This window comes from Cyanistes caeruleus, chromosome 27 (assembly GCF_971803275.1).
Source record: "Cyanistes caeruleus chromosome 27, bCyaCae1.hap1.1, whole genome shotgun sequence".
Taxonomy (NCBI): Eukaryota; Metazoa; Chordata; class Aves; order Passeriformes; family Paridae; genus Cyanistes; species Cyanistes caeruleus.
Window position 1 is genome coordinate 831810 of NC_141727.1, and position 13818 is coordinate 845627.

At 54.0% G+C, this 13818-nt stretch overlaps 2 protein-coding genes across 2 annotated transcripts; both read left to right on the forward strand.

Annotated features, from left to right (window-relative positions):
- The first annotated feature begins 339 nt into the window (after positions 1-339).
- Positions 340-6908, forward strand: CD79B (CD79b molecule). Its single transcript, XM_023942565.2, has 6 exons — positions 340-551; positions 2376-2417; positions 3277-3585; positions 4070-4188; positions 4443-4484; positions 4819-6908. Exons 1-6 carry the CDS (start codon positions 485-487, stop codon positions 4915-4917), a joined length of 678 nt encoding a protein of 225 aa, XP_023798333.2. The 5' UTR covers positions 340-484; the 3' UTR covers positions 4918-6908.
- A 2807-nt stretch (positions 6909-9715) lies between these two features.
- Positions 9716-13818, forward strand: LOC111940061 (somatotropin). Its single transcript, XM_023942607.2, has 5 exons — positions 9716-9725; positions 10617-10780; positions 11503-11619; positions 11961-12122; positions 13618-13818. The coding sequence occupies exons 1-5, from the start codon at positions 9716-9718 to the stop codon at positions 13816-13818; spliced, it is 654 nt and encodes a 217-aa protein (XP_023798375.1).

A 13818-nucleotide genomic window follows, 5' to 3' on the forward strand; every position in this document is an offset into this window, starting at 1 on the left:
CTGTCCCCCAGGGATGTGTCCAGGCAGCACCAAACCCATTCCCTGGGCACATCTCGTGCTCAGCCCTGCTTTGGCACCTCCTGCTTGGCAGATGGGCTCATGGCCAGCTCTGCTGCAGGTCCACACGGGCCCTGGCCACCCCCAGGGAATATTGGCACCACTGGGAGCCAGCGGGGGACACGAGGGCGGGCAGTGCCCAGGGACACGGAGATGGACAATGCGGAGGGGCAGGAGGATGGATGAAGAGCAGGGAGCCGGGGCTGGATGGTGCCCAGCCCACAGGCACGGCCGCCCCAGCGTCTGCACCGCATTCAAAACCAGCCCCGAGGGAAAATCCCCAGCGGGGAGGATTTACATGAGCAGGAAAGGGGCCGTGCAGAGCAGCAGCTTTGCCATTTTTAGGTGCTGTAGGCAGGGTAGTGGGAGCAGCCGCTGCTTTTGCAGAAGCACAGGGTGGATGTTTCCCTGGCCTGGGCACTGAAATATGGCTGATCTGGGCACGAGGCTCTGGCTGCTGCAGGTGACCCTCTGGCTGCTGGCTCTGCTCACAGGTAGGCTCCAAACAGGGGTTGCACTTCAGAGCAAGGAGCCAGGACAATGGTGTGTCCCCTGCTCAGGGGCTTCCCCCCAGCTCTGCCTCTCAGGGCAATGATTTTAAGCTTTGTGCTGGTCTCTGTCAGTCCTGCTCTGTGCTGGGAGCCTCCCGGGGAGCCCCGGAGGGCACACAGGGCTCGGAGCTCAGTGCCTGCCTTGGGTTTGGCTTTTGCTTCCCTTGGGGCCGAGCAGGCAGGACACGTTCTGGGGCACGCAGGTGGCTTTGGCCGAGTCAGTGCAGAGCCAGCCTGGCTGGGGCTGCAGGTGACAGGAAAGAAGGGTTGTTGAGGTTTTTTAACCATTTATTACTCTCAGAGGCCTGGGGATGGAGCTGGCACATTGCCCAGCCACATCTCTGCTCTGTGGGATTCAGTGCCCAGGAGCAGAGAAGAAATGGGAGGAAAAAGGCTTTTGGGGTGATTTGTGGGGTCTGTGAACATCTCTGCACTGTTCCTCTTGGAGAAGCAGTAACAAAGCCCAGGACACAGCTCCTGGCCCCTTCCAGCTCCTCTTGCCTGATGCAGGGACAGCTGCAAGAACCTGGAGCAGATCCCACCCTCAGAGGACAACGTGTGCCCAGGGGATAAAGGGCTCCTTTGGCACCCACACGAGTCCAGCATGGATTCAAGGCTGCAGGCTTTGAACTTTGCTCTCACGATGCCTTCGGGAGAGGACAGGGGAAGTTCCCTTTGTCACCTGTGGCTGCAATGGAACTCCTGACTGGGGGGGGTGTGCAGGCTTTCAGGTGGGGAACCAGCCTGATCTTCCTTTAGAAACACCAACAGAACCTGGAGGGCAAAGCCTTGGCTGGTGGCACTGCAGGTGACAGGGACACACAGCCAGGGCACAGCCAGGACAAAGGGCATCTCCCATCCTGAAAAAAACTGGAATGGGGCTAGAAGGGAGGATTTGCCTGCAGAGGTGTCGGTGCTGAATGTGAACAGTGCAGCAAGGACCTGGAAGGAGCTCTGGGACAATGAGAGGAGCCCCTGTCCAAGCCAGGAGGTCCCTGCAGGCTGGGAGTCTGCAGGAGGGTGGCAAAAAGCTCAGGCTGAGGAACTGAATCTTTTTTCTTTTTCTGTTCCTTTTTCTCTCTCTGGGGATGGGGAGGTTTGCAGCTGCAGGGAAGTGCTGCAGCCCCAGCCCCGTGCCAGCTCCTCCAGGGGGTTTGGTGACTCTCCATCGAGAGGAGGGAGCTGGGCACTCAAGCAGGGCAGTAAACAGGGCTAGGCTTCCTGCCCAGCTGCAGCAAGAGGAACCAGGCCCAGCAGCACTGGAGCTGTGGGCAGGGCACCCGTGGGTGCTGGGGGGGTCCCCAGCTCACCCTGCTTCCTGCACTGCAGGTCCCACTGCACCAACCCACAGCCCTTGTCCTGGGGGGCTGAGTGGCCCCAGGACCTGGGAACACCCCTGGCCATCACAGGGCTCTGAGCCCAGGAATTCCCAGCAGGGAAGGGTTTCTGGTTGGTTCAAAGAGTGGAAATGCAGAGCTGGGAGTATCTGGAGTATTCTTGAGAGGCATCAGCCTCGGGGACCTTATAGAGTGCATGTTTCACTGGGGTATTGACCAAAAAACAACCTGGAAAATTTTCAGGAGACAGGATGGAAATGGAAATGGAAGGGTTTGTACCCAAACCTGCACTGCCCCAGGTGTTCTGAGCAGGGCTCTCTTGTGGCTCCTCAGAGCTCCATCCATATGGAGTGGGCAGGGCACATCCATCCCACCAGGGACATCCTCGTGGGCTCCTGGCCACCACCTCAGGCCCTCTCCTGTCTTGCAGGTGGGACCTCAGCAGAAGAGATCAACACTGGAAACAGCACAGGTACCCTCAGACCTGTCAGGCCCTTCCCCTGTGTGTGTCCCCAGGGTCCCTCCTGTCCCCAGAGAGCCACTGTCCCACCACCCACAGGCCTTTCCCCCCACACAGGCCATTCCCAGGCTGTGACATCCCTCATGGCTCATCCCCAATCCTGCACCTCCCTCTCCCTCTGCAAAGTTGGATCTGCTTTGTCTTTCCTGAGCACCCCCAGGTTTTCCCTCTGCCATTGCTGCATGACCAAGTCTGGGACCAGCACTGACCTGTGCCATTGTCCTTGTGCCATTCCTACCCATAGGGCTCTGAGGGTGACCTCTGCAACCCAAATGGGCTTTCAAAGTCACCACTATGGGACTAAAACATGGCCAAAAAAATACTAAATAAAGCAAAAGGCAAAAAAAGAAAGTGGAAGCAAAAGAGAAACCAGCTGGAATTCTGCAGGCTGTAATTTTGGAGCTGGGATTAACTAAATGTGCACAGAGAGGGGAGGGAGCAGGACAGAAGAATTCCCACAGAAAATTTGAGTTTCCATTAAAAGCAGACTTCCACCAAAAGCCTCAGATCTCATAGAATCACAGAATATCCAGATTGGAAGTGATCCACAGGGATCTCCCAGTCCCACTCCTGGCGCTGCCAAGGACACCCCCACAACCCCACCCTGTCCATCCCTGGAGCTCTGTCCAAGCTCTCCTGGAGCTCTGGCAGCCTCGGGGCCGGGACCATTCCCTGGGGAGCCTGGGATGAGGATAATTCACCAAAACCAAGCCGGATTCTCAAAAGCAGCATGAAAATGGGAAACTCTTTGTTCGGGAGGTGCCGGGGGCTCTCACGGGAGCGGCTGCAGTGACAGCCTTGTCCCCTGCAGGTGGCAGGTGTCCCCCGGTGTACCAGAACCTGCGCTACGTGGCCGTCAAGAAGAACATGCCCATCTACCTCATCTGCTACTCCCAGGAGCCGCAGATCATGCAGTGGTACAAGACAGCAGAGGACAGGGATGACCTCTCTGTGCTGGATCAGAACATGCCTGGCTACAGCATCGAGAGGACGAACGTCTCCATCAACCTCACCCTCTTCAGGACCAGCTACAAGGACAGCGGGATCTACGTGTGCGACAGGAAGGGTGTGGCGAGGAAGGAGCAGCTGCACTCGTGTGGGACAGAGCTCCGGGTCATGGGTGAGTGGCAGCTCCCCATGCTCCTGCACCCCAGGAGATGCTCTTTCTCCTCTCCCATTTCCCCCTCCATATAAACCCCACACGGTGCTCTCACACCTCCTCCTCTCCCTGTGCCGGTGGGACCCTCTCCAGCCCAGCTGTGGGTGCTCTATGGCACCACAGAGGTTCTGCTCCTCACTGCCAGCCCCAAGGAGCTGTACAACTTCCCTGGGTCTGCCCTGGCATGTCCATCCTGCAAAAAACAGGATGTTCCTCTAATAAATCAGATTTGTCCTGCTCCTGGTGACTGCTGGGTGCTGCCCAAGGTGTCCCATGCCAGAGCTGGTCCCCAATGCCAGTCCTGGGGGCAGCTGCAGTGCTCTGGTCTCTCCCTGGTCCCCACATCCCCCCTTTGTGAGCCACTCTGGCCATGCCAAGCGAATCCCTCTCCCTGCAGCCTGGCACAGAGGTGAGACCTGGGCTCTCCCTGTGCTGTTGCTCCCAGGTACCACCAGCATCAAGCAGATCCAGAACAGGAACACTCTGAAAGACGCCATCATCATCATCCAGTCCATCATGCTCGTCATCTTCATCAGCATCCCCATCCTCCTCTTCCACGATAAGGCAAGTGACAGTGACTCCAGCAGAGGGGACGTCCCCAGCTGGGCTCAGTGTCCTGCAGCGTATCCCAGGGCATGGGATGGGTTTGGGGTTGTGGGTGGGAACGTGGATATCTGAAGTGGAAACAAAACCATCTCAATTGCTCCGTGGGGACTCCGTGGATGTGCCTGTGGAAGCGGTGGGACCTGGCCTGGGGGACCAAGGCTGAGGACAGGGGATCCTGGAGGGTGCTGACACCAGTGTTTGACTCTCCACAGGGTGAAGAGAAGAAAAGCCCAGAGGAGGACCACACCTATGAGGTAATTAATGATAGCAGGACCTTCCTAACACCACCCTGAGCCTTGGCACAAGGGGTTGTGCTGATTATCTGCTGGGGAGTCCAGCAGCCACTTCCTTGGGAGGAGGATCAAGGCACCTTCTTCCCAAATTCCACATCAGCTGTGCTGAGCTGCCCAAGAAGCAGCCAGTGCACATCCAGCAGCCGACATCCAGCCATCTCCATCCTCTCTCCCTGTCAGAAGCTGCTCTGGTCTCAGGGGGAACAGCCTGGGAGGGTCCCCAGCTGGGTGTTCCCAGGGATGTGCTGTGGCTGGAACCTCCTCCCATGTCCCACCATCCTTGTTGTTGCTGCAGGGGCTGGAGGTGGAGCAGATGGCCACCTACGAGGACATCACTCCTTTCCGGGACGTGAAGGCCAAGTGGGCAGTGGGGGAGCACCCAGGTGAAGAGTGAGGGGTCCTGCACCCTCTGCCAGGCCCTGCCAGCCCCCGTGGGGACGGATCCCCTGGAGCTCCTGGATCCTGGATGCTGGGCTGCATTCTCCGCCTGCAAACACCTGCACAGCCCAGCTCAGGGCTGGGAGCCTGCTGCCCTCAGTGCTCGTGTCCAGGCTGTGTCACCGAGGCTGTCCCTGTCCCCACCCCACAGACCAACCCTTAAAGCCTCTGTAGAAATTAGGAGCCACCTGTGATCCCCCAGTAGCAAACTGGTCCCACAGCCTGGGCAGCCCCACACCCAGCACTGAGCTCCAGCCTGGCCATTGCCATGGAAGGACTGGGAATGAGGGCTCTGCTCCAGCCCCACCAGCCTGGGAAGGACAGGACCGGGCACTGCAAGGACACTGCCAATAGCACTGCGTGGGTGTTGTGAGAAGCAGATTTGGGGACACTCTTCAGCTGTCAAAGCTGTGTCCACAGGCCCAGCTGGCAGAGGTCTGAGGTGGAGGATCCCCCAAAAGCAACTCTTTTTCTCCAAAGACTGTGGAAAAGCTGGGGAGAAAGGTCTCACCCAAAGGCTTGCTGCTCTCCAGGCAAGAGCTGGCCCCTGTCACAAGGTCATCCCCATGGGGAGGGACATGTGTGACCTCAGAACATCTGGAAAAGTTGTAAATTGTGGGTCACAAACCTCCAACTGCTTTGGAAACTCTAATAAAGGTAATGGGTAAATCCTCATCCTGCTCCATCCTGCCATGCCCATTCCAGGGGTGTCCCATAACCCTGGTGCTGATTTCCTGGGAATAACGAGCAGCTTTTTGGGTCCAGCGTAGCTGGAAACCGAACTTCACCTCCTCAAACTTCACCCTGAGGGCAGGCAGGGATGGACAGCCAAGAGCAGATATGAGGCTCCTGTGGGGACCTCAAAAATCCCAAAACATCAGCTTGGGATTGGAAAGAGAATCACCAGGATCCAAAGCAGGAGAACGGGGTCCAGGACCAGCAGCTCTGCTCTCAGCTAAATATGGTCTTGAAGGAGAAGCTAAAAGACATCTGGAGACTGGGTTTGTAAAGAAATGATTTTGGCGTGGCAAGTGGTGGGATCAGAGCCAGCCAGGAACCCAAACTGGGGCTGGGGGGGCACAGTGGGGGTGGGAGCTTGGCTGAGCAAGGGTGACAAGGACATTGTGGTTCAAACTGTCCCCTCTCAGAGAACCCAAGGCCTCTGTGTCCTGATGTTTCATGACATTTTGGGCTCCAAGAAGCTCCTGCAACTGCTCTGCACCCCAAAAACAGCCAGAGGAGGGTAATATTCTAAGCAAAAACGGCTTTTCAGAAGTAACAGGATGGTTCTTTACCAGTAAAGTACCTCTGTAGGAAACTGGAATTCAATTTAAACAGCACAAAGAACAGAATTTTAAAATTTATTTTTACTAGTTAAATAGAACTACCCCAAATTAGTTCTGCTACATATATATAAAAGTTATTTAAGCATATTTTACTTATAAAATGGGTTAATTTAAAAAAGGAGCATTCACAGGGAGAAAAAAGAACTGGCTGCTCCTGGTTGCCACATTTGCCAAAATTTTAGGACAGAGCTCATCCCTCCATTCCTTGTTTTCAGTTTCCAAATGGAAGATGGAAGTTTTTTCTGGCCTTCCCAGCTCCAGATTCTTCAATTTTCCTGAGTGCAAACAACTCAGTCAAGTGACTAAACAGAATAATAGAAAAAATAAAGAAAATTTGCTGTTTGCACCTGGTGAGGAACCACTGATGTCAAAAGCAGTTTTTGTGACCCCAGTCCTGCTCTGCTGCTCCCTCAGCCCAGGGCTTTGGCCTCCTTTAAAATGGCATAAGTAAATAAATATTTCTGTACTGTTGTTGGTTTATTTGAAATGCTTGGAGTAGTTTCCAAGGAGCCTGGAGATGGAGGTTGGTTTCTTTCTATATTGAGAGTGGTTTGTGTTTAAAACACATTTAATGTAAATAAATATTTCAGTATATACAGCCCAGGCTCTGTATTTTGTCCTGATTTCTGTCATCGAATGATGGAATCATTCAGGCTGGAAAAGCCCTCTAAGATCATTGTGTCCCCCAGCACTGCCAAGGCCACCACTGACCCCTGTCCCCAAGTGCCACATCCACACAACTTTTAAATCCTTCCAGGGATGGGGACTCCAGCACTGCCCTGGGCTGCTGTGCCAGGGCTGGACACTCCCTTCAGGGAAGGAATTTTCCCAATATCCAACCTAAACCTCCCCTGGCACAGCTTGAGGCTGTTTCTTCTTGTCTTTGGGAGAAGAAAGCGAGCCCCACCTGGCTACAACCTCCTTCCAGGTAATTGTAGGGAGGGAAAATCCCTGTTTTCCATTGGGATGCTCAGGCAGACAGGTGGGGTTGCTCCTGGGGAGCTGAACCTGTGGGTTCAGCCTCATCTTTCCACAGGAGTTCAGTGAAACTCAGCACTTCCAGCTCTGGTAAATAATCCCCATAAATCTGAAATGGAAATTCCCCTGGTGCAGTGAGTTAAGAGAGATAATCCTGCACACCTAAACCTCTGCAGAGCTGGGCTCTGGGTCAGGATTCCCCCAGGCTGGGGAGCCTCCAGAAAAAGCTCTTTCACTTATTTAAAAGCACAGGGAAAGGTGGGTGCACACGGGGCCATCCTGAAAAGAACGGAGGGGATTTTTCTCTTCCAAGGGATGTGGAAATCACGGAGTGTGATTCTGCTTTAGATGGGATGCTGTGGCTTGGGAAAGCAGGGATCGGAGAGCCAGAAAATGGATATTTGGCAGCCGCTTATGCAAGCTGGGCTCTGCCCGGCCCGGAGCTCCTCATGAGCCGCTTCTGCCTCATTTACTGCCCAGACAGCGCTGGGGACAAAGGCAGCCTCGGGCAGCCCTCGGCACAAATCGTGTGGATTTAGCCCCGCTGGCAGCAGCAGAGCTGAGCAGGACACGCAGGAGCTGCAGTGACACAGCAGCAGCTCTCATCCCTGAGCAGCTCTGACACATCTCAACACGACCTGCTGCAGAAACACAAAAACACGCCCAGATGTGCGGGGTGGGCTCATCCCTGAGCAGCTCTGACACATCTGAACACGACCTGCTGCAGAAACACAAAAACACGCCCAGATGTGCGGGGTGGGCTCATCCCTGAGCAGCTCTGACACATCTGAACACGACCTGCTGCAGAAACACAAAAACACGCCCAGATGTGCGGGGTGACGGGACACCCGATAGCGGCAGCACCCGCTGTTCCCTCTGCAGCTGGGACTGACATTTCCCTGTGACACCAGCGCGTCTCCAGCAGCAACAGCTGGGGCTTCTCGGAACAGCCCTGCTCTCTCATGTTTATCGAGCAGAGATCCTCTCTCTGCTCCAGCAGCTCCAGCGGCTCCGGGGCTGATGCTGCTGCTTGCAAACAGAAGCCACACACAGCAAAGCCGGGTCCTGGGGGAGCCAAACCAACCTCCCGACACAGGACACCCCCTGAACACCCTGTGGTTTGGGGAAATGGGGGCTTTTAGAGTAAAAGTCCTTTAAATACCGCCTGGAGCTGCCCATCCCAGGTTCTGTTTTTCTCAAGGGATGGATGGGCTGTGTCCTCTCTTCTTCAAGGCCAGGTTGAACAGGGCTTGGAGCAGCCTGGGACAGTGGAAGTGTCCCTGCCCATTGCAGGGGGTGGCACTGGATGAGCTTTAAGGTCCCTTCCAACCCAAACCACTCCATGATTCTCTGATTCCATCTTCTCCATCTCCTCTTCCCCATCCCTCCTATCTCCTTTCCACACCCTTACTCTCCTCAATCCCACAGTATTTCACGTTTGCGTCTCAGGCAGGAGCAGGAAGGTGTTCATGACCAGGTTTTCCCAGAGCCTTGTCCAGCTGAGGATCAGAGAAAGCTCCCAGAGCTCTGGATTTTCACTGGGCAGGTTGGAATCCAAACCAGCACCAGGGCAGGACAGCTCCTTGTCACACCTGTGACAAACCAGCTCAGCAAAAGCGTTTGCTGAACTTTTGACATTTTGGAAGAAATTGGAAGCAATTCCTTGTCAGAAATAGGATTCATCTGACAATATCCAGCCAGCTCTATCCCCACAAATAATAGAGAGAAAAACATCACAGAATTTTGTGTGATAATCCTTTAGGCTGGAAAAGGTTTCTAAGAGCATCAGTCCAGGCATTCCCCCAGCACTGCCAAGGCCAGCACTAACCCCTGTCCCTGAGTGCCACATCCACACAGCTTTAAATCCCTCCAGGGATGGGGACTCCAGCACTGCCCTGGGCACCTGTGCCACAGCTGGACAACCCTTTCAGGAAGAACTTTTCCTTAATATCCAACCTAAACCTCTCCTGCTGCCACTTGCCACTTCCTTTAAGCCAGAAATGTCTCATGCTGGCCGGTCAGCCCTGGGACCTGTGGGCCAAGGCTGCAGAGCCAGGCAAGAACATCAGGAGGACACAACCAATTCCACCATGATCTGATTTGGGACGAGTCTTGCTGTGATGAGGAAACTTTTAATTGCAACAAACAGGAGAATTATGGCGAAATCATGGGGCACTGGTCTCATCCTGAGGCAAACAAAGCTGCCCAAGCTGCACATCTGTGAAAATGCCTGTGATGAGGTAGCACCACCGTGAACACTTGTGCATTTATGCAGGGGGAATGTGCAGAGCTGTTGTTGTGATCATGAACACACAGATCCATTTTAAACAGACCCTCTGCTATATAAGGGGGGGCTCCACAGTTTCCTTGACCAGATGAAAGGAGGAAACATTCCCAACCAAGCCACACCTGAGCAACTCACCAGCAGAAATGGCTCCAGGTACATTTTATTTCAGTTTTAAAGGATCTCTAGTGCTGGATGTGTAGGGTGACAGGAGATGATGATGATGGGGTGGTTCTGTGCTGGGCTACACACACTCCTTGCCATCCCTAAATTAAAATAGGACAACTTCTAAATCCATGAAAAAGAAAACCTTTCCCTGAAGTGTGATTCTAATCCATGAATTAATCTTTAACCTAAGGTGGGCAAGGAGAGTGTTGAAAGCTTGAAGAACAAGATCAAGCCACAGTTATAATAGTTACTATTACCATAAATGTTGGCAGGGATAGCAAAACTCATATTCCAAACTTCAGACAGAGATGAGGATAATGTCTAATAGTGTCCAGGTCCTACAGGCTCCAGGGTGTTCCTCCTCTTAAGGATCTTTCTTTGAGATGAGCTTTGTGGTCTGTGTGAGCACAGGTGGACACTTGTGTTGGATGTCATGGGCTGAAAACCTTTAGGCTTGGCCAAGATCAACAAATCCTAAAGGTGTGACCCAGGGAGCAAAAGCAGCTGGTCACAGCACAGGTGATGTCACAGCTCTTGTCCCTGTGAAGGCAGCGACAAGGGGAAGGGTTTTCCTAGGGGAAAACATGAGTGTGTCAGGGAAAACCATAGGGACACCCCTTAGTTTTCATGGAGCAAACAATTCCAGCCAGGAAGACACTGCTGGTCACACTGGGAGCAGCCCCAGCCTTGAGGGCAGGTCCAGTTCAAGGGTCTCCCTTGATTTTGGGGAGGGCTGAGCCCAGCCAGTGTCCAACAGGGCACCATGGAAGGTGAGTGTGGATCCAGCATGGGCAGAACAGGCTGGGAATGAATTCCCAGGTGGCACCTCCTTCTCAGCAGTCCCCAAGGACTCCCAACACCTTCCTCTCCACTTTGCAGGGTCCTGGATCTCTCCTCTGGCCATTGCTGTGATCACCCTGGGACTGCAGTGGCCACAGCCAGCTGCCACCTTCCCAGCCATGCCCCTGTCCAGCCTGTTTGCCAACGCTGTGCTGAGGGCTCAGCACCTTCACCTCCTGGCTGCCGAGACCTACAAGGAGTTTGTGAGTGCTGTGGCCTGAGGGCACCTCCTCTGTGTTTCCTTGATGGCTCCAGGACTGTAGAACTTCCCAGAGAATTCCCAGCTGTTGGTGTCTTTGCCAGCTCTCAGGGAGGAGAAAGAACTTTAAGAGAATAGGACAGGTTGTGTTCCACCAGCCTGGACACTGTCACCTCCTTGCCTCCTTGGGGCCATTTCCACCTGTGTCCAGACCCCCTGCACAGCTGGGAGGTGACACAGATATTTTGCTGGACTTCCCTGTGTTGGTCACTTTTCTCCCTGGGAGGGTCTGAGTGCTTCAACCCAGCAAGTGTCAGGAGCTGGCACGGGCTGTCCCTTTGGCACAGGCTGTCCCTGGGGATCGTCTCCTCCTTGGGAGAACCTGTCCAGGTGTGTTCTGTTCATCCTCCTCCTGCAGTTTGCCTGCAGCAGTGTCTGCCCACCCTTGTGACACCCTGTGGTGACACTGAGTCACCTGCTGCCCACGGGCACAACTGGCACTTACTGAAGAGCAGCACCTTGCCCTAGGGAAAGGGAGAGCTTCAGGGCAGCTGCTGTGCCAGCACACAAACTCCTGTTTCCCAGCTCTCCACCCTGTCCAGAGGCACCTCCTGTCTCCCATTTATTCCTTACAAAGAGGAACCATACAGGACAGCTTGGGAATTCTCTGTGCTCTTCTCCAGTCCACGGGCAGCAGACCTGAGTGTGTCTGGGATGTCTCCACAGGAACGCAGCTACATCCCAGAGGACCAAAGGCACACCAACAAAAACTCCCAGGTAGCCTACTGCTACTCAGAAACCATCCCTGCTCCCACGGGGAAGGAGGATGCCCAGCAGAAGTCGGTGAGTTCTGAACTGGGGCAGGCACAGACCTGTCTGTAGAGTCCCCACTGCAGGATCAGAGGGTTTCCACCTGTGAGACCTTTGGTGTTTTCACCCTCCTCTCTCTTCTTTGCTTTTTAAACCCTGCAGACTCTCCTGGGTCACACTATAAATCATATTCCCAGCTCCAGGATGAGAACACTGCTGTCTGCACATGGCACATGGGGTTGGGTGGTGCCCTCAGCCTGCAAACCGAAGCTGCAGGAGCAGTGTCCCTCTCTGGGTCACTCCAGGCTGTTCCAGAGGGGGCAGGACTCCACAGAACACCAGACCTACTTTGAACCTTTCTGCCTCCATTTCAGGACATGGAGCTTCTCCGGTTTTCCCTGCTTCTGATCCAGTCCTGGCTGACTCCGGTGCAGTACCTGAGCAAGGTGTTCACAAACAACTTGGTTTTTGGCACCTCAGACAGGGTGTATGAAAAGCTAAAGGACCTGGAAGAAGGGATCCAAGCTCTGATGAGGGTAAGTCCCAGCATGACTGTGGAATAACAGAGATCTCCAGGTACAGGGCAGTCTCGAGGATCCACAGACCACGAGAAATCTCCCTGCCTTCCACAGGGCATCCTTTGGACTTTGCTTCCCTTTAGATAACAAGATCATGACCCCCCAGTGCACAGGTCCCATCACTGAGGAGGGTAAGAACACAGGACTTTGTGTTACCAGCAGTGCCACAATTCCTCAGGTTCCACCAGGAATCACAACATTACAGATCCAAAATCTTTCCAAACCCAGCACCAAAGAATTCCCAGTTGCTGACATACATCAGACAGACAGCAGCACAATGTTTGTTACATCTCCAGGCAAAGTTCTTTGAAATGGGGAAAATTTTGCAAGGTTTGCAGCCTCACAACATTTTATAAACGAATTTTTATGCAGGGAAGGACTTGCTCTGGTGTTTCCCTCTTGGATTAATACAACACTCCAAGCTGAGAGCTGGAGGGAAATCCCTCCAAGGAAGATCTTGTCAGAGAATCCCAGAATGGTTTGGGTGGGAAGGGACCTCAAAGCCACCCATTCCCACCCTGCCATGGCAGGGACACCTCCCACTGTCCCAGGCTGCTCCAGCCCCAATGTCCAGCCTGGCCTTGGGCACTGCCAGGGATCCAGGGGCAGCCCCAGCTGCTCTGGGCACTCTGTGCCAAGGCCTCAACACCATCACAGTGAGGAATTTCTTCCTGAGACTTAACCTGAATTGTTTTAGATTAAGACCATTTCCCCTTGTCACTCTCCCTCTTTTTTATATGTCCCTTTAAGGTCTTCTTAATTTTGTGTTTGTTTTAAATTGCCCATTATCTGTCAGGACACCCTTCAGTTATGCTTATTCTGTGAGTTTATCTGCCAGCATCACCCATTTCTCACAGCTGTAGCTGTGAGAAATGAGTCTGGATCATTATTTACATCTTCTAGCAATCAAATACCTCTGCAAGTCAGGCCCTGTGAGCACACACAGACCTTCTGTGCTGGAGTAAGCAAGCAAAGAAATCAGGACCACTGCAGATTTTACTGCATTCCGTGTGTGTTTGGGCATTGGGAAGCCACAGACATAAACTACACAAATATTCATTTTCCACCAATGTATGACTTTTTACTTCACCAGAACCATTCTGTTGCTGAGCACAGCAGGGGGAGTGGCAGATCACAGATCTCCAGCTGGAGATGTGGGGCTGGATCAGAGCTTTGGGAAAGTGGGGGAAAAGAGAATTATTCGTGCAGCTCTCCATCTTCTTGTCCGGAGGAGCCGCAAAGATTTGGATTCTGTGATTTATTTGAAGCCCCACCAGGAGCAGCCCCGCAGCCTCGTGTGTGTCCCGAGCACCATTCCACCCGCGCGTTCTGCCCCACACACACACCCCAAATCCCATCTGAAATCCCATTTAAGAGCCGGGGGGGGATCCCCTGCCCTCTCCCCGAGGTTTATCCCTGCCCGGCCCTCCCGGAATGCCCCGCTGTCCCGCAGGAGCTGGAGGAGCGCAGCCCGAGGGGCTCCCAGCTGCTCAAAACCACCTACGAGAAATTCGAGCTCCACCTGCGAGGCGAGGATGCGCTGCTCAAGAACTACGGGCTGCTGTCGTGCTTCAAAAAGGACCTGCACAAGGTGGAGACCTACCTGAAGGTGATGAGGTGCCGGCGCTACGGAGAGGGGAACTGCGCCCTCTGA